General features: G+C 48.8%; 1 protein-coding gene across 1 annotated transcript in view; it reads right to left on the bottom strand.

Moving 5' to 3' along the window:
- Positions 1 to 21202, bottom strand: part of XYLT1 (xylosyltransferase 1) — a 294773-nt gene that overhangs the window by 29459 nt on the left and 244112 nt on the right. Inside the window, exons 6-8 of the mRNA XM_084774200.1 lie at positions 17211 to 17291; positions 4231 to 4447; positions 1259 to 1435 (exon numbers count right to left, since the gene is read on the bottom strand). Coding sequence (XP_084630326.1) covers positions 1259 to 1435; positions 4231 to 4447; positions 17211 to 17291 — 475 coding nt within the window. The remainder of the gene's footprint in view (positions 1 to 1258; positions 1436 to 4230; positions 4448 to 17210; positions 17292 to 21202) is intronic.

Genomic DNA, 21202 nt, shown 5'->3' with positions numbered 1-21202 from the left:
TGAGAACACTGTCCTAGGCCCGTGACAACTCAGCCAGGCAGGGTCGTCAAAGCCCTTCTGCAGATGAAGACCTGAGCCTTATAGAGGGAGCCAATAGCCTAACGCTTGTACCAAATGCCACAGCTCCAAACCTAAGCTCTTTCTACCACATCCCTATAGGACAGACTGGTGAGTGAGCAGGAAACCTGTAAGAAAGAAACACCCTAGGTGTGATGCTGAACACCTCATCACCTTTACTTCCTGAGTCCTGGGAGGTCTGTTCTCGAGCAGGGTTGGACAGCACTAGGGAGTCAGCCCACTCGAGTCCCTGCCCTCTTCTTCTTCCTATGTGTGCGTGTCTTTAGGCACACTATCCAACTGTTCCAGTCTCAGTCTCCCTGTCTCTGAAATGGGTGCAGAGGCTCGGGTTACGATCCTCAGTCGCTGTTGGGTGATTGCCACGGTCACTTTATTTGGCTATCAGCCTCATTGGCAAGATGGCTTCCATCTCTGCCTGCTGTTCTCTCACCACAGTCTTCTAGAAGAGTATGTTTCTTTTTTTTAAAAAGCTTTTATTTGTGTGTATGGGCCTGCATGGATCTATGTATGCGTGTGTGTGTGTGTGTGTGTGTGTGTGTGTGTGTGTGTGTGTGTTTGTCTGCATGTGCACATGTGGGTGCAGGTGCAAACACCCGTGCACGTGTGTATGGAGCTTGGGGGAGGTCGTGGAGGGTCCCCAACTAGGGCTCTCTGCCTTGAGACAGCTCTTTCACTGAACTCTTTTCAGCTAGTCCACTGGCCGCCACACCTCATGGAACTTCCCGCAGTCCCAATTCCTCAGCACTGGGCTCAAAGACATTCAGCCATTCCAGACTTCTGTTGTGGGTGGTGTGGATCCAAATTCAGGTCGCCATGTTTGTGCAGCACTCAGTCTTACTCCCTGAGCCATCTACCTAGCCTGAGACGTGTGCTCACGAACAAGGCTTCCGAACTTTCTCAGGTTCTTCACCTCCAAGATGGAAGGTCATAATAGCAGCAACACACACACACACACACACACACACACACACACACACACACACCACACACAAGAGGCAGGGCTATTGGGAGGATCCTGGGTCAATCTGAGGAGCACGGTTCAGCCACTGGATGTGGGGCATGCGCTCGCTAACTGCTGTTGAGTGCTAGATTGGGCAGCGAGCATGAGATGGCCCGTATGTCTGGCCTGAAAGGCTTACTGTGGCCTTCTGGAAGGGGGTGGTGGGGCAAGTGGGCTCACCTGGAAGCGATGGAAGTCCTGGGGCTTGAAGTCGTTGGGCGAGCAGCCGCACCAGTCCACAATATGCTTGTACTGGCACTTGCAGCCCAGCTTGCGGTTCCAGTTGGTGATGCGCAGGTTGTTATCCACCATGCTGTCACAGTGGGGGCTGTTCTCCAGGACCGTGTGGAAAAACGACTGCAGGGGAGAAGAGGGTGCATCCTGAGAGCCCAGTGGCACACAACCAAGTGTGTCGGGTTGGCACGTCCTTCCCGAGGACCATCAAGTGCAAAGGGCTCCACAGGACACCAGCGTCAAGTCTCTCTTTAGGCCCACGGGGTCAGCGCCCATAGCAGTCCGTCTCGGGGTACAGATATCTGTTCAGTCTTCACTGGCTAATTCTACCTACAAGTTTCTTGCCTTGAACATCCCCTCACTTGTGCCTAGAATCTGATATGAAAATATCCGCTCTTTATCACCCTGGACATCTGCTGTCAGCTTAACAAATAGGAAGTGTTTCTCGGAACATATCAACAAATAGGGACCAGAGGCAAACATGGGTGCGAGGGCAGCTCCCCAGAAAACTATAGGCTGGAAGGGGCTCTTGCTTGCAAAGAGCCAGACTGGAACCCAACAAGTTAGGCCTGAAATAGATCTGTAACAATGGCCCCGTGAGCTGGGATTTCACCTCTGGGTGAGGAAGGCCAGACTCATGGGTGCACCTACACAGTGCCAACTACAGTGAAAGGGCAGAGATGCTCACTTCCACGGCGACAAATAAAGATCCATCTATCATTTTTACTACAATACAAGGAGAAAAAAATGGGTGGAAGAGATGTTGCTGCTGATGACCAGGGAGCCCCTGTGCAATTAGAACAGGGATTTAGGTGTGTGTTTGCTGTCCATGGTGCTTGTTGAGGGACCACTAAGGCCACAGTGTGGCATCAAGGGGTTGTTTCCTGTCCATGGTGCTGAACCAGGAGCCCACATGACGCAAGTAAAGGTGGGCTGCAAATTTCTGTGGTTCTGAACCAGGACCTATAATCCTTTCCTAATTTTAGGACTCTTGGCTAATTCTTTCAAGGACACCGATAAAGAAGTAATGCTGGGAGTAAAAGGCACAGAGAGGAGATATACAGTGTTTTGTTAGAGCCACCGGCATGCTGGGAGAGAGAAGGGGAAGAGAGCTTTCTATTTCAACACGATTTTTAACAATCTCTGCCAACCAGAGAATACATTTTCTTCTGGGCTCTGGTCCCCTGGGGGACCAGGGGGAGCTGTTGGTGGATATACGTGTCTGACTGTTGCAAATTTATGGGTACAGCCTTTAGATTTCTTTTAAGCCCCAGAGTTGTCTAGGAAAGAACAAACAGGTAGACACAGCACAATGGAGGAAGAGGGTCTGCCTGAGACCCCAGGGACACGTTTTAGCGCTGAGGCAGGGGTGGGGCAGTGAGCATACTCAGAGCTTTGGGTACTGACAGTGCAGCTGCCATATTGCTGAGAACAACCAAACTCCCTGAGAATCTCTTCTAAATGGGTGGACGGGCAGCATGAAGCTCTCTCTGCCTGCCACTCAGCGCCACTCACTTGCCTTCCTGTGATGCTAATGACATTGGCAGGGGACCTGGATTTAAACTCGAATTGCCTACAAGCCTACAGAGGCACCTCTCTTCCATCAATTACCAATTGCCCTGTGTCCTTTATAACGATGCAGAGATTCCCTGCAAGATAATGGATGAGGGGGTTATCAGAATGCAGAGAAAAGGTGATTTTTCGCTGAAATAGGATTAAAAGCTGATGAGTTAACATGTGCGCAGAATAGTAAAAAATCTGCCTCCGGGAGGCTGGGTTTCTCACACTGAGATGTGTGGACAGCCAGCCCTCTGTGAAGCTGGCCCGGGCCCTGATAACACATGGGAACCATACATGGAGATGCATGGTCTGCTACAGGCTGTGCAATCAGAGCTGGAGGCCCAGGCGGGGCGAAGCAGAGACACACATGAGCAATGTCACGGGCTCCATGGAAACAGAGCAGCACTGGGGTTTTCCTGAGGTTAAAAGTCAAGATAAAATTGGGCTAGAGGTCAGGGACATGAAGCTAGAAGCTTGGCTTGGCTCAGATCTGGTAAGGTGGCTTCTAGCATGTTCCAGGCAATACACCAGGGTGCGTCAGGATGCTTTAGAATGGTCTGGAGCCTTGTGCAATGGGGGCTGCACCATGGTGCCACAATAGATTCAGGGGTTTATTCAGTATGCTCCACAGGAATGGCTGAGCCCTAAGCATTTGGCTATGATGTGGCTGACAATGAGGAGAGCCAGCGAAAGAGATCCCATTTGGTTGTCTTAGGGCAATTTTAGATTATTATGAGTGTGTGTGTGTGTGTGTGTGCGCGCAATGAAGACAACACTATCAGGGAGTGACAGGAATGACAGAACTGTATTCAAATGAAAAAGGGGATTACTGGTGCTGAAAATGGTTATTGCTTTGCTGCATGATTGATGACTGGAGGGTGTTAAAAGTTGATGCGGCTGTGTCCTGGAACTGTTAGCATGCACTGCACAATTCCAAAGGCCATCGTCAACAATCCAAGGAAGTTTTGCAATTTCAAAACTTTTTTTTTTTGCTGCAAAATAGCAGTAACATATTTTTCTAGAAAAATCAGAATATTAGGGTTTTTCTTTCTATTATGAATAGGGGCTGAGTGCCTTGAATGAAGGCTGCTTTTTTTTTTTGAACTTTGTACACACAGAGACCATGAAGGCTGTTGTCAGCATCTTTGACACTACGTGTGTACCACAGTTCTTGCTATGAGGTCAAGGTCTTCAGGGATCTGCAGCATTATCTGATGGTTTGGAGGACAGTTGGTGGAGCCAGGGTCACACTGGCAGATCTTCACTCTGCTAAGGCTGTACCTACCTCCCCTCCCTGCTAAGGCTGTACCTATCTCTTCCCCTCCCCTCTCCCTCCCCGCATCGCTCCCAGAACTTACCTCAGCTGGAAGGAGGGTGTAAGAGTAGAACTGCTTCATTTTGGTCACCAGGTCATCTGTGGAAAATGCCACGTACTCCACAAACTTCCGGTTAAGCAGGAACCAGTCGGAGCCACCATCCACAGCAATGCCCTCTGGGATCCGCCGGTCCCCCAGACGCCACATGTGAGCATCACACTCCAGGAAAAGACGGTCCAGGCCCTGTTTCCGGATGAACCTGGGTGAAACAAGCAGCCTTAGTACCTGGGTAAGAGAGGTCTTCCCGGAGCCATGAAGGTAGTGACTGTATTTACTGAGCGCATTCTGGGAATGTCATGTGTGTCTAACCCTTGTGCCTCCTGGGTAAGGCAGGGCGCAGCACCTATAGGGCAGGAGTCAAGTAACCCTATTGGATAGAACACCCACCAGAGCCTGGAGAACCTAGTCTTGCCTCTCTTTCTCTAGAAATATCTCCCAGCAGCCTTTTAGTGGTTGCTGTGGCAGTTTCGTGAATGCAGCTTGTGGGCTCTCATCTTAGGACAGTGCTATGAGATTCCTACACGCGCGCACGCGCGCGCGCGCACACACACACACACACACACACACACACACACACACACACACCTCAAATGGAGGTTCCCAGATGGATGTCTGCATGTGAGGAGCCTTCTGGGATGTAAGCTCCAGGTGAACACATAGCTCCTTAGAGGAAGGCTCGCCCTTCCTTCTCCCTGGTTCCCATGAGCATCTGGTGCCATGCTTAGCACATGGTAGATGTTCAGTAAAGGCTTGCCATGAATAAACCGCAAATCCAGGAAGAAGGCTTTCATATAGCTCTGCTGTGAAAACTAGAACAAAACCATGATGCATTTGTATTAATTAATGTGTATAGTAGATTTTTGCCTCTTTTTTTTTTAAACTCAGCACTTAGGTTCAAACCCAGAGCACTGAACTGCAATCCCCATTCAGAGCTGTTTCTCAATTCACACCTTATACATGAGTTTGTAAAAAAAAAACAAATTAGGATTGTTTGGGTATTTCATTAGCACATTAAAATGACAAGACGTGGTGGCATCCTGGAGTATCTAATAAGTACTTTTGTGGAATCAGTGGGCATGAATTATGCCTTGAGGCATTTACACCCAACTATAACATGATAGGAGAGTTTGTAATTCCAGTCTGTGACTAAGTCAGTGACCACTGGTGCTGGTGTGGTTTGTGGCTTACATGATCTCAGGCTGCATTTGGGGGAAATAAATAAAAGGACCCTCTGAGCTCTTCCCATGCAAACAAAAGATTGACACCCCTGACTTTCAGAGTAGAACACACACACACACACAGACACACACAGGCACACACACATACAAACACGCGTGCACACACTCACACTCACACACCTCACTTCTGCAGATGGGGCAGAAGTAGCACTTCTTCTCACTGTCTCTCTGTGTGCCTCTATCTCTGTCTCTGCCTTTCTCTGCAGTTAGGAAAATCAAATCTCTCCAGCTGAGATATAAGGGAGTGGGAATTTTAGGAGTGTGGGCAGAGCTATAAGCAAGCTTTCTTCTTGAACTTTCAGCTCACTCACAGCGAGCCTTTACTGAATACCTACTGTGTGCTAGCATGGTTCTAGGTGCCCATGGGACCGAGCAGAAGGAGGGATGGTCCTTACTCAAGTGAGGTGCGCATCTGTTAAGTGCTTACGGCCCAGAAGGCTCCAAAAGCAGGGATCTTTCTGCTGTCCCAGCCTTCTGAGCCATGGGCCGGTCCAGGAATCTGCGTCTTAGAAGCTCTGATTCCTAACCCTCTGTGTGAATCTTCTCCTTGCCACGTCTGTAGCAGTCCTGCTCTGTGTTTGGCTGGCTGCTTTTCCAAAGACACACAGAGGACTCACTTGCCAGCAGAGTCCAGCAGAGTCCACTGGAATGCCCAGCTGCCCAGTACCCCTGGTCTTATTCTTTTTTTAATGAGTTCATTCATAAAGCCCCAATCTTTCTGGGGAGCCCAGTGAAAGCTGTTCATCCAGTCACGCTATCATCTCCACAGAAGCATAACTGGACTGTGGAAGGCAGCCCTGAGCTCTGAAATATCAAATCCTGCCTTGACTCTGGCTGGCTGCTAATGTCCAGTGCCTGCACAGAGCCACACTAAAAACTTTAATTTCAGGTAACATATGAAAATTCACACAGAAACCATACTATCAGAGAAGCCTGGCAGACTCCTCCTTCTGTGGAATGGGCTAACGGCATTTTTCTGTAATTTCAATGCGCTCTCCCAGCTCATAATACTCAAATGCAATATTCATGTACGAGTCATCTCCAAAATAAAATGTTCACGGCCTTGGGAGAGTGGGTTCCATGTTCACTGTCACTCTAAACAGGATAAGCTGAAAATATGCGCTTTGGTTAAGGCGAGTAAACAAACACAAGCCATTTGTCAAACCTGAGAAAAGTTTCTCATGCCAAGGGAGCTACTTTGTTTTGTCTTGGAAGAAGATGGCGATAGCACACAGTCTGGGTATCCACCAGGGGAGCAGAGTCAACTCTTTGAGCCAAGATTTAATTTTTAAATTTAAATTTTCTCTGTCCTGTGTATTCACCATAACTTAAAAGATAATAGGTGAAGTTGGAAGGCAAGGTGAGCCTAAAGATACCCTCTTTATAGGTATTGCTCCTGTCTCTCTCCCATGAGGGCCAAGTACTAGTTTGCATCTATGAAACTAATGATGTGCAGAAGGGGACCAGAGATGCTCTCTCCATCCTCCCAGTTTTATTTCTCATTGCCATGGTTACCTTGGGACATCTGGGCAACAGGTGGTGCCAAAGCAACACAGGCACTATGAAAAGTCAGGCACCTGTCCTAGCTTTGCAAGTCTGCATGAACACACTATACAGAGTCCCAACAACCTCTCAAGTCAGATGTTCCTGCAAGGGCCTTGCAAAGCATTTAGTAAGTACTGGTCACCCAAGCAACGCATGGGGGCAACCGTCAATCAACTCTTCCATAGGTGGCACCCCTCTCCTGTTCCTAGCATCCTGGAATCTTTTCCAGGCCTTATTGTTACTCACTGCATACTCTTTCTCAAATGTAAGGTTTGTCATCTATTCATGCTCCTGAGGTCTCAGGACACCAGAGATGTTTGTCTTCTGGTTCTTGGCTGTAACCTATATAGTAATACATTCCATATTCCAGATACTCGGCAAATGTTTGCGTGTGAGATGACTAAACAACAGGAAGGGCAGGAGCCACAGCCATTGGACAACCAGGAAGTCACAGGAACGACACAACCAAGTACCTACCCAATTCCTCTAACATCTGACACGCAGCAGGTGTGTTAGAGGAACGGGCTCTCTGAAAGGCTGAGTCGTTTCGGGCAGGCTTGGACATTTCGGCACTTGGGGGAAGTGAGGCGGGAGGCTCGCCTTGAACTCAAGGTCATCTTGGGCTGTACAGTGAGAACCAGGGCAGCTGGAGCTACACAGCAAGAATGCGCCTCAAACACAACCAAACCAAGAAAGGTTAAGTAACTTCCCAAACCCACAGAGCTGGCGGTCTTGAACTTTACTCGGAGGCAAGCTCTGGATGTTTCTGTCACTCTTTGCTGCTCTAGTTCACCAGGGCCCTTCGCTAAGGGGCAGGGATGATGCATGCGAGCGTTTCTATTTGCCTCAGAGAGACAATGTCCGAGAACAGGAGTCTCATCTTTACTTTGAAAGAAGGTTTTCTGGGGGGCCCATTAGGACTCGCGCCTTCGAGATGGGTTTCATGAATTTCAAATAGAAACACTTGCATCTAGTTCTGAAAAATGTGTGGCTTGCCTTCCAAGGTTTATTTATTTATTTTTGTGTACGTTTAGTATAGGACCGAGTCTTAGCTACATAGGCTGCACTGGGACTCAACAGACCAAACTTTTAACAGCTGGGAAGGAATGTGAGCCACACGGAGGGTCCCGATGGAGGCAGAGGGCCCAAATGTCCCCGGGGCAGAAGAGGTCAGTGATGAGGGCTCCACTGTATCACCAGGAGCCAAAGCAGTTTTTCAATTCTGTTTATTCCTTGGTTGCCGGCTTGGCATAGCCACCAAGTATGGGGGGTGTCCCAGGACTTTCTTGTGAGTTCTAGAAAGTGGAGGCCTCCCCCTGGGGCCTACAGTGTGCCCGGAAAAGGCCTCAGCCGTTCACTAAGGTAAATGATGCTGCAGCTGAGCAAGCAGCAGAAACGCAGAGGAGATAAATGATGCTTCACAGTCTCCTTCCTCGACAAACACGTCTGCTCTATGCACCCCCCTGGCTGGCACCCAGTTGTGGGGCCCCTCTAGAAAAACACAAACCGGCCACTTCACGTAAGACAGAAAGCCAAGGGCTGAGTCATGGCTTACTGGGCAGCGTGCTTGCCATGTAAGAAAATAAGCATGCAAGGCCGTCTGTCTCTAGAAACGCATGTGACAAGCAAGTGTGGGGGTGCACGCTTGGAACCCTCTGCTCAGAAGCAGAGGGCAGCGGCTCCCCAGGCTCAGTGGTAAGCCAGCCCAGCCTAACTAGCGAACTCTTAGGCCAAGGTCATGTCTATCCACACACGTATCTTCACACATACAGATACGCAAACAACTAAAAACAAAGCTACAGAATAAGTCACAACATTCCACAAACTCTGCAGTCAGCCAAGCATCTGACATGCTCCCACCTTGCAAACCATGTGTAATATGTAATATACACCACAGCCACAGACGCAGGAGAGCCAGGAAGCCAGGCTCCTTGGTCTAGGCTCTACACCTGGAACTAACCCCGCACTCCTTCATCCACGGGCTGCTCCAATATCTCAGGTGGAAAAGACTGGCCGAAGCAATGCCTCAAATACCTCAAAGAGTTAGCAAAGGGGTGGGCTTGACACAGCATCGGGCATACAGTCATCCCCCCAAAAACATTTGGGGTATTGGGTGTTTTCAATGTTTGTTTCTCTACCTTTCCTCTTCTAGGATTTAGCAGAAAAGCACACAGTTTACGGCCAGAGCTAAAGAAGAAACTCCACGCACTCTGAACCAGAAGGATACGTCATCCCCGCACGCTGAACCAGAAGAATATGTCATCCCCGCACACTGAACCAGAAAGGTATGTCATGTCATCCCCGCACACTGAACCGGAAGGATACGTCAGCACCAAGGACAGCACCCAGGGTTCCCCCTTTAAGCCCAGTCCCTGCAGTTATTTTATGCTAGTGTGATGGTGGAGGTGATAGGTGTCCTACTTGTCCTCCTAATCCTCTCCAAGCACTATCAACACAAACCCTCCCTACTACCTCAGGTCAGGAGCTGGCCAGGAGCTAGCACTAGGTCCTGACCTGCGCAGACTCCAGCATCTTTGCTGGCCACACTCTTCTCGGAGCCCTGGCATAACTCTACTCTTCAGTAGCAGAGAGAACTTGGGCTTGGGATAGTCATGATTTTTATCAGCTCCAGAGAGCATCTTTGAGATCCTAGACCCCGGTTTCTGCCAGGACAAGGACTGAGAACACCATTTCTGCCCTTTTCTCCCACCTAGAGGCAGAGAAAAAAGTAGTACTGACAGCTACCATTTGCCAAGTACACACCACAGTCTTCACTACGAGGGAGGGAGGGAGGGAGGGAGGGAGGGAGGGAGGGAGGGAGAGAGAGAGAGAGAGAGAGAGAGAGAGAGAGAGAGAGAGAGAGAGTCAGAAGACTCTCATGTGGTCTTCACTAGGAGGGGGAGGGGAAGGGGGAGGGGAGAGACTTCACACCATCTTGAAAAAACAGAAAAGTGCAGGGTAGACAAATGGGAGGGCATGCATGCATAGACCTGTGCAGGGGGTAGGAGGCAAGAGTGAGCATAACACAAAGTTCTAAGGTGACATGGCTCCTGAAACTTATGGGACGCCATGGTGAGTGTGATAAATAGCTAAGTCAGGTGCATGGGGAGAAACACTGCAATGTGATCTGCTTTCTGTACTGGAGATGTACCATTAATTATGTGCTCCCATTAGAGTGCTGTGTGTGAGCCACAGGAGGGAGCCTCCCCCTTCCCCTCCCCCTCCTAGTGAAGACCACAGCAGAAGCAAGGCGGTACCAAAGAACCTCCAGACAGCAGATCTGCCAGTAGGAGGCTCCTGGCCAGGCTCCCTGTGGACTTGGCAACTTTAGGTTAATCAGTTGCCTGTTTACACACCCGATGGGATTTGAGGTGGAGAATTAATTCGGCATTAGAGAAGAGGAGTACCTGATGCTGCTCTGAGCCATCCTGGTACCCAGCGTGGGAAGGCTGCCTGCAGCAGGTGAGTCCAGACAGGAGGAGAGGTGGGGGAAGCTGCCTGCGCTGTTCCTGATCTGGAGCTGGATCCTCTCCTAGCCTCACACCTGCTTGTGCTTCCCACACTGGGAAGACTGCAAGCTCTTCTGAGAGTTAGAGTCACATGTCTGTCACTCCTGATGCTTCACCGTCACCATCGCCACTTGTCCCCGTGCAAAGCAGTTGTCCCAAGAAGCTATATATTAATTTGCTTCCTTCTTTGTTTCTGCAGCATTGGAAATGGAACTCAGGACCTTGCACAGGCTCTCTGCCGCTGATCACCTCTTCTCTAGGCTTCTTTTAGTCATGTACGTATTTACATCTTTCACGTGTACTTATTTATTTCACATGTATGTATGTATGTATGTATGTATGTATGCATGCATGCATGCCATGGTAAATGTGTGGAGGTCAAAGAACAACTTGCAGAAGCTGATTCTTTCCTTCTACTATGTGGATTTTGGGGACTGAACTCAGGTTGTCAAGCTTGGCCAACAAGTACCCTTACCCAATTAGCTATCAGCCATTAAAAAAACAAATGAGTGAATATTATCTACTCCCTCTGTGAGTGGCTGTTTCTCCTTGTCTCTGTTGCTGTCTCTGTCTTTGCACTTTGCCTCCCCCCTCCCCCCTTCCCCCCCCCCCCCCCCCGTGTGTGTGTGTGTGTGTAGGCACATGTGCTATGATGTGCATATGGGAGACCAGAGTACAATTCTGTGGAGCTGGTTCTCTCCTCCGGCCTTTACATGAGTTTTGGGGAACAAACTCAGATCACCAGGCTACTATGGCCAAACATTATTACTCACTGAGCCATCTCACTGGCCTCACATGGCTTCTTTTTTAAACTTTTGACACAGGTTTCATTAAGTCTCCCAGGCTAGCCTTGAACTTGCAATCTTCCTCCCTCAGCCTCCCAAGTTGCTGGCATTAAAGGGCTGAACCATCATGCCTGTCTACAACTCAGAAAATCCTGGCACATTCTACATGCTTGACCTTATTCCCATCGGTCCTGTTTGACTGACAAGAGAGCAGATAAACAAGTAATTGATGCAGCTTACAGTGGGTGTCACACAGTAAGTGCTGAGAACGGGCAGGCCTTCTGGCTTCAGAGCCTACACATTTAACTTCTGTGCTGCAGCTCTGTCAGTAGCCAGCCATAAGAGCTTAGCAGAGCGAGTGGGTAAGACAAGGCGGTTCTCTAGTCCTCAGCTGTATTTTTCTCTCTAATGGGAGAGCATCTACCAGGAGAGGCTGGAATGAGGCAACACATTCAAAGCATCCAGCTCAGTGCCGTCCAGCGGTCAGTAAGCCATTTCATGCTGTTGTTGCTTATTTGCCTGCTCTACACAGAGGCGCAAGGACAGTCAGGGCTAAGTGCCAGAGACCCATAGCTGGGATGTAGCAGAGATGAGATTTTGATACCATCATTTCTGTTTTACCATTTACATCCTATCACATACCAAACAAACACTGGGCTCTTGGTGAATGAGAAATTACACGGAGCAGAAAATATCCCACAAGAAACTACTGTTATCAGAGGAAACTGACTTTCCCTATTTCTCTGTCCCCGCACACCAAGACTTGGGCAGACTGCATCCGAGCAGAGGGGCGAGGAGTTCCAGACACAATGCCATTATTCAGGGCACAGAATAAACTTCAGGGCACAGGCTTTGGTCCTACTGATGTCCCTAAGAAATGATGACTGCACCACAAGTCAGTCATTCCATTGGTGCTTTTTTTTTTTTTTGAGATGCAAACTAAACTGGGGGGAAATATCGAATGCTGCACTCCCATCCACTTAATTATAGGACCAGTCAGCACCAATTTGGCAGCTGTTAAAATACAAGATTGCTTTACAGTGGGAGCCGAAAGTCAAAACTTGCTGCTAAGGGCTGGAGATAGGCACCAAGGGTCAGAGTGGCTGTTAGGTTCCATATGGAAGTGAAAATGGAGGCACCCTGCAACCTATGCTGCACTCCACTGCTTGCTCTTCTTCCTCATGTCTTTTCACCTTTCAGTCTCTCTGCTTTTATCACCTGCTCTTACAAGGGTCCAGAGGCAAGCCATTCCAGACTGCGTCCATGGCTCTGGAAACTAGCTCATTCAGCTGCATTGTTTTGCAAAGGGGAGAACACTGCAGCTCAGTGGAGCCGAGACATTTGCCTCAGAATCCCCTAGCACATTTATCAGGCCAAGGCCCTTATGGCTACATGGGTCATCAGCCCAGGAGAGAACCTACCGCTATTATTCCAATAAATGAGCATATTATAAACCGACTCCTAATGACATATGGTTATACCCATAAACAAATACCTGTCCCAGCCCTTGTCTGAGAAGTTTCTATTTGCAGTAGATGGTGACTAACACAGAGACCCACAACTGATCATTGTGAAGAAAGTAAGAGACTTCAAAGTGCTCAGCTCTAAATGAGACCTCCACATAACACCCATCCCCCCCCTCCCAAGGCTCAGGGACCATTGCTGAAGAGGGGACAGAGAGACTGTAAGAGCCAGAGGCAGTGGATGACTAGGAGGAAACAGTGCCTTATGAGCACAGCGGGCGGCACACAGGAACTCACAGCTGCTGGGACAGCATGCACAAGACCCATGCAAGGGCAAGCCAGACCGAATCCCAGCACGAGGTGGAGGGTGGGCACGAAGTCGTAGCCCTAGTTAGGAAGGTTCTGACAAATGGCAACTGCTGGTAGAGGGAGAGAGAGAACATAGTCCCTTGTAAGTTCCATGCTCCATGTGGAAGGCCACAGCGCCAAGAATATATGGGCATCATAAATTGGTTCTGATGGGTTTAAATTTTTTTTTAGAGTTAAAAAAAAAAAAGAAGGCACAAAGTAGAGTGTGTAGGGAAGAGAGTCGATCTGGGAGGACTCGGGGCGGGGGGAGGAGAAATGTAACGACAGCTGGTTTTTATGTCAACTGGACACAGACTAGAGCTATTTGAAAGGAGGGAACTCCGTAAGATTAGGCTCTTGGCAAGCCTGTAGGGCATTTTGAAATTAGCGATCTGTGTCCAGCTGATTGTGGGAGGTGCCATCTCTGGGCTGGTGGCCCTGGGTTATATAAGAAAGCTGGCTGAGCAAGCCATGAGTGGCAAGGCCTAGTAGGCAGCACACACCATGGCCTCAGCCTCAGCTTCTGCCTTCGGGCTCCTGTCTTGTTCAGTTCCTGTCCCAACTGCCTTTGATGATGAACAGAGATGTGGAAGTGTAAGTCAAATCCGTCCTTTCCTCCCCAAGTTGCTTTGGTCATGGTGTTTCGTCACTGCAGTAGTAACTCTAAGATGCACATTGTACAATATTCTCAAAAAACCTGATAATTAAAAAAAAAAAAAAGCACCTGACTTACTGGAGCAAACCAAGTCTGGAAACCAGGGAAGGTACGCCCTGTGGGAATCTTGAGATTGGCCTCTTTGGACACACCCAGGAAGGCTTGAGTCCCAGCTTTGCCCTGATTCTGGGGGTCCAACATTTCTCTGTATCTCAGCTTCCTTGCTTGTAACATAAAACCAGCTACTGAGTTGTCAATGGCCACACAACTAGAGCTAGATAATTAAGTCAGCACTCAGGAAAATGGAATCATCTAGACTCGGTGCTGTCAGTTCAGCTGCTTAATTCAGCCACACGCAGTTACACAGTACAACTTGTTCCACTAACCCCCCCATGCACAAGTTATGTCTGAAGCAGGCGTACGTCATGTCATCCACCACCTGAAGAGCTCTCTGTGCCACAGCACCAGGAAGGGATCCAGGGCGAAGCTGGGCTCAGGGTAATGAGAGATGGGCTGTGGGGAGCCTTGTACCCAAAGTAAGGGAAGACTTGGCTAACAAGAGAGAAGGAAGTTGTAGGCGATGGCACATTGATTCATTTTATTACTAAATTAACACTAAACCCATAGCCTTTAATTTATGTAAATGAGAGAGTCCCAGCTAGGGAAGTAAAGAGTGAATATAGTAACTTGTGGGCAATTTTGATCTGTGATACTTGGGCTTTAGGGATGGAGAGGCGCGTGCTGGTAACATGTTATGCTGCTATGAGCCATGTAAGCACCACCTGTCCATCATCATCATCATCATCATCAACAACAACAACAACAACAACAACAACATCTCATTTAATCCTAGCCACCTAGGATTGTTGTTACATCACATTACTGGTAAAGGAATGGTCGCAGAGAGGTTAAGTTCCACAAGCAACGCAACACAGCCCGAGACACAGTGGATCAGCATTTTATCCTAGGAGGTGCAACCCAAAGCTCATGACTTTAATTGTGCTACCAAGTTACTAGTGTAACACTAGGGAGAAATCGTGAGCCAAGACCAAAGAATGGTTATCTTGAAACAGTGCTTCTGGGGCGGATATGATTTTTTTTAATATGTGTTGATAAATGGGCTCCTTGCCCATGATGCAAGCTATTCACATCCTATAGGCTACATGGGGGAGAACAAGGGTTTTATTATCTACCCATGGGATAGGAATATCAATATCAGGGTCACTTTTAATAATGAGCACTCCGTAGAATGGTTACAAGAGCTAACTGACACACACCTTTGTTGTCAGAAGGGCCTGGGTTCAAGTCCTAACGTACCACCTGGACGACCTTAGGAAAGCCGTTTGAGCTCCTGGAGCCTCCTTTTCATTTCCTGAGAATAAAGATATCAATTCTCAAATCTACACTGGATCAAGCCAATATCATATGCAATGAGCCAAGAAGCCCAGCGGAGTACTGGGGTCTTAGCAGGAAGATGACCCACCGTGGCCATGATTTGTACTTGTCCAGCCAGCTGCTCCACCACTCGTGGCCTGGACATGCTGCATTTACTGATAGGGATTCACAGAGCACTCACTGTTAGGCACTGAAGTCCCTTTTAAATACAATGAAAGAATATAATCAAGTAGGGACCAACATGCGCATGGTCAGCGGCTAAAACCACAGGTGAAACTTAGGAAATAACATAACCTAAATGTTCTGGAAGGACTCCGTGAACGCTCTTGGCAGGGAGCGTATGTTTGCTTCTGTACGACAACAGGGTAAACTGAGTCACAGAACCAGCCATCTTCATGATCCGTAGAAGAGATAATCCTGAACGGGGACTGTAAATTCAAATCCCAACCATGGCCAGATCAGGGACAGGGAGAAGAGCTCCAGTGGCCTGGGGAAGATAGGGTTACACTCGGTGTCAGCCCTGAGCTAAGTCAGATACCAGGCTACGGACTCCCAGGCTTGTTGCAGTTAATCGAAAATCTTGATTCTTGAGGGAGATATTATGTTCATACAAGTTTACCAAAACAAACAGCCACATGAAATATCAAAGGAGCCAAACAAAAAATATTAACAGGCTACAATGATTTCTAGAACTAACAGAGTGTGTTGTGTGCTTTTCAATGCCAGAACCTAGGGGTTACTCAAGACTGCCTCTTCTACTAGGAAGAGATGCTGTTTGTGTCTTAGTATGTGTTCACATATGTGTGTCTATGTGTTTATGCACACGTAAACAGGCACAGGTGTGCATATATGACATGAGCGTGGAGATCACAGGGCAATATCAGGTGGTGATGCTTAAGCACTTCAAGACTTTCATTGATCTGAAACTTCATCCTGTAGGCCAGGCTGGTTGGACTATCTTCCTCCTATCTCTCTGGAATTACACATGGGTGCTGCCCTGCCTGGAGTTTTGCAGAGTTTCTGGGAACTGGACTCATACTTGTAAGGTGAGTAGTTTAAAGGCTAAGCCATCTTCCCAAGCCAAACTCCTAGCTTTTGACATTGCTTGCTTTAAGTGGGAGATGTGGGGGCTGCGTGCCTCCAGGCTCCATCCTCAGAGTGCTCCGTGAACAGACATGGAGGAGAAGGTTAGACCTCTCGACTCAACTTCATGCTAACCTGAGTGTTTCAGCCAGAAAGTAAACTCTCTGAGGGCCTGAAGATGGCCTTGTTCACTGCTGGAGCAGTGCCTGGGATGTGGTTGGCATGAGGTGAGTAGCTCTTGCGTGGTAGGCAAAAGGACTGTGGGATGCGGGGATATCACTTAGATGCAGTCCTCAGTTTACCTACCAACCAAATGAGAATTAACCACGATGACTTCGGCTCCAAGGATTAACAAAATAAAAAAATGAACTCATAGAATTCCTTGGAAAAAACACATAAAAGGTTCTAAATGAGCTGGGGAGATGGCTCTGCTGATAAAGTGTTTGGCGTGCAAGCCTGAGGACACGAGTTCAATCCCCCAGAGCCTGCGTGAGAGATCCTGCCTCAAAATCAAAATGGCGGATGGTACCTGAAGAGTGATACTTGGGGCTGTCCTTCAGCTTCCACATGCGCACATGCCCAGGTGCATGTGCATCTGAATACACATGTGCACTCCAACCTATATACACATACACAGGTGCATGTGCACCTACATACACACATGCACCCCCACCTACATACACACAGGTGCATGTGAAGCTACATACACATGTGTACCTGAACACTGATGCATACACACCCACATACAGGAACAAATTTAAAAGATTTATTGGAAGGAAAGTGGGAAGCCTGCGAGAAGAATCTGCTTCTCTCTGTCCTCAGCTAACAAGTGGGGCCCTGAGCTCTCCTCACACAGGAGACTTTTCTCTGGTTGTGTAAAACCAGCCTGGGAGAAGGTTCCAGTGATAAGCTTTCCACTTCTGTGGTGCTCAGGGCATTACCTGGCATTGTCTCGGCCATGTGACTTCAGGAAGTTCATATCTCGGTATCGGGAAAGAAATGCCACCAGCTGGTCATTTGTCCTGCAGGAGGAAAATAGAAGAGAAAGTCAGAGTTCTCTGTAGACCATGGAGATGTTGGGCTTTGCCTCCCTTGTTAGTCCTAGGAAGCAGATTTCACTCTGTTTTCCTGGACTGGCCTGTTCTGACCACAGCACACAGCCTGGTGATGCATCCTCTTGGCAGGTCCTGTCCCTGGGCCTGCTACATTACACGAAAGCAGGCTGATTTCTAGTTTCATTCTTGCTGCTGTGTTGTAACATCCCAGAAGGGGGCAATTTAGAGAGAAGGGTTATTGTCCTGGTTAACATCCATCACTTCAATGAAGGCACTGCAGCAGTAGTTTGGGATGTCATGACACACCACACACACACAGTCATGAGCAGAGAGAACTCATGCATGCTCATCTGCTTCCTTGATTGACGGTCATGCTCAGCCTGGCCTCTCTACTGTTATACACCTTAGGACCCCACTTGCCTAGTGAACAGTACCACAACCAGTGCGCTGGGCCTTCCCATATCAATTAACTTAATTCTGACAGTGCCTGTCCCCAGACATAAGCAATCCTTCATTACAACAGTTTCCCCATGTGATTGTAGGCTTTGTCAAGTTGGCAATTAGAGCGAGCCAGCCCGGGCTGTGTCTGCATCTCTCTCCCACATGCTCTGTTATACAGGGTACTCTGAGGACAGGCATTGTGTCTTATATGCTTTGGTATCTGTGTTCAGCATTGGCCATGGGCAACAGTAGTCATCAGTGTCGTAGATCAGACTCAGGGCCTTCGCACTTGCTGTTCCTGGGCCATTTTTGTCCTCTATTTCTCTAATTCTGCCCTTGTCATTTCGATCTTTCAAATGTCATTTCTTCAGACGGGTCTTTTCTGGCCATTCCACCTAAAGTAGCCCACGCCTCCTCTAACCAAACTTTATCCCATCACAGCATTGACTTTGTCAGCATTTGAAAGTGCTCTCCAGGTTACCTCACAATACAAGGTCCACAAGCAGAGAATCGGGTCACATCTGCTCATTCTTGGCATATGGCTGGGCCCACACTAATGCTTGTCGAATGAATGAATGAGTGAGTGAGTAAGTGAATGAATGAATGATGAAGGAATGCACGAGTCAAGATGAGCTGAGTTAGAAACGACTCCTTCAGTGCACAGTGCGCAGCGGATGAATCCGAGTGCTCGATAACCACTGGGCTGTGGATTGAGAAGAGCTTTAAAAAATATGAAGAGCCCATGCAAATGGATGACATTGTTCCCAGCATTGTTATCCCAAATTTATCACCATCAATCTCGGCGTTCACAGTGCCGTCACAGCTAATCAGCTTGTGCATACAGCTGTGACAGTATTTTAAAAGGCAGTCGCACAGGTCTCCATCTGCCAGAGATGCAGTCGCCTCTTCCACTGAATAAACCCAAACAGGTAAATGGTGCTGATGTGACAGCTCCTTTGTCACCAGGCTCCATCGCTTGGGGAGGCGGGGCTGGGGGGGTGCTGGGGGGGTGCTGGGGTTAACCACTCTTCAGGGTTGGGCGAGGTGGGAAGAAAGGTACTATGGGAACACAGCGAGGTTGTATCCTCTTTTGAAGTGTGTGTGTGTGTGTGTGTGTGTGTGTGTGTGTGTGTGTGTTTCTTCTGTGGAAGTGCAAGTGAATGTTAGTGCAAGGGCCCATGTGGCACGGTCTGCATATGGAAGTCAGAGGACCCCCTTCCATCCTGTTTGAGGCAGGCTCTCTTATTCACCACTGTGTACACCAGACTGGCCAGCCTGCGGGTTCCTAGGGAGTCTCCGTGTCTGCCTGCTGCCTCACAGGAGGAGTGCTGGGATGGCAGGTGCTCACTGCTGCCTCTGCCTTTATGTGGGTGCCGGAGTTTTAACTCAGAGTCCCCATGCTTGAGGAGCACGCGCCTCTGTGCGTCTACTGTGCTTCTCCCTAACACTAACACTGGACTTAAGAGACACAGTGTAGTATTTCAGGACGCAGCGAGCTCCAGCTGCACTGCCACACCCCTCTATGTGACTAAAGGATAAACGGGCCACTAGGCTCTCTGCACAGTGGCCCTCTGTAAATGCATTTCCTTCTGACTGCTCACTTCCAAACACACTGAGCACACAGTAGGTCCATCATGCATTTTTCACTGGAAGGATGGGTAGATTTGAGGGCACACAGTAGGTACCCACTCACTGCATGCTGCTCTGCTCTCTCTGCCTCTGAGATGCCTGGTCTGTCCTATCTTCAGTCCTCAACCCTTCTCTCTTTGTCTGCCCCTCTTCAGTGTTGTCACTCTGAGCCGTTATGCACTCATTGGATCGTGTGTGTTAACTAACTCTCAATTCTGGATGAGTGGGAAAAGGGTGGAACAGAGCAGCTGAGGGATGCTGAGTTGAAAATAAGTGTGGCCAATGCCCCAGCCTCTTACTGGAAAAAAAAAACCCAACTAGAAGCCAAGCATAACTGGGGCTGGGGCGGCCGATGCCTCAAGTCCTTCCTGCATCTGCAGCCTGGTAAAAACTTATCCTGCAAGGGATGCAGAGCTCTGCTGATCTACACAGAAGGGAATCCTGGGGGGATAGGCCCAAAAGGCCAACCTTCGGTGTGTCTGGACAGTGGTGACCAAAGTGGCCTAGGTTCCCAGGGTCGTATGGCCTGCTGCTAAACAACAACAACAACAACAACAACAACAACAACAACAACAACACCGGCCTCCAGGAAGCTGCTGGCGTAAGCAGCAATGCCATGACCTTATGAAGTCGTCTTTCCCAGCCTTTCAGAGGCCCACTCCATCTCCTCCGTCTCAGCTGCTCTTATTTACCAAACCCTTGCCACACTCTGCGACAGTTCATTATTGTTCTCCCGATGAATAAAAGGACAAGTTAACCTCTGAATGGGTCCCCAGCAGCAGGAATGCTAAGCAGGGCCTCTTGAGAAGCTCGGGTGGGAGGACTGAAGGGGCCAAGGCCAGGCTCCAGGAGCCCCCTCTGGGAAGTCTCAGGCCTCCCAGGGTCAGCCTGCTGTGGCTCCATTTGGCAACCCCAGAGAGCATCTTTCAGGGCTGGAGCTGGGGCCATTTTCGCATTTCCCGCTTCACCGGGTTCCTATCTGATGGGGATGAATGGGCATTTAGCGAATTTACTTAGCAATGCTTCCACATGAAATCATTTCAAAAGATGACATCTCGGGGGAAGGGAGGGTGGTCGGGGAGGAGCTGTGCTTTCTGCGCTGGAGCCTATGCATAAGCCAGACCCCTTTCAAAGCAAAGCCCTGTGTGTTGGTGAGTGAGCTGGCTGGACTGGCTGGACGGTTGGGGTGAGGGGGACCACCCCTTACTCAGTCTGGACAGGAGACCCTGTAGCTCCTTGCTTTCCACTTCTTTGTAATATGCCTGCTCAAATGCTAAATTCTGGTCCACCAATCCCTGCTGCTGCTCAAAAAGGAGATAGGATTCAGCTGAGGACCAATTCTCCCGATAGCTTCTTTCAGGCCCCTGTCAATAATTGCCTACATATTTAGTTCACTCCAGATAATGAGGAACGCGTGCCTGTGATCTGCTGACAGTTTACTCCATCCCAGTCTTGCTGGCTTGCACCCCCTGACACACACTCTTCCTTTCAGAAGGGTTTTTCTCCATGTGGCTCCCATCGCTCACCCCTGGGACCTGTGTAGCCAGTTCCACCTTCTGCAGACAGGACCACAACTTACTCACAGGCCAGGCTATCTCTTGTTGGTTGCTGGTGCCCATTGCTGTAACCACTAGGGCCACGGAAATATCAGCTCCAATATGTAAGCAAACACTGAAGCCAGCTTACTAGTGACAACGTGGGACTCAGGAGTGAATGCATCAATGAGAGAGTAGAAAAAAAAAAAGGCCTCAAACTATGACCATCCCTGGGCATGCACCACACTCTGTCTTCAGGGCATTAACTTGCTG

Source organism: Acomys minous (genome assembly GCF_964271855.1).
Source record: "Acomys minous genome assembly, chromosome: 2".
Taxonomy (NCBI): domain Eukaryota; kingdom Metazoa; phylum Chordata; class Mammalia; order Rodentia; family Muridae; genus Acomys; species Acomys minous.
The sequence above is the reverse complement of the archived record's forward strand: the minus strand, read 5'-3'. Positions and strand labels throughout refer to the sequence as shown.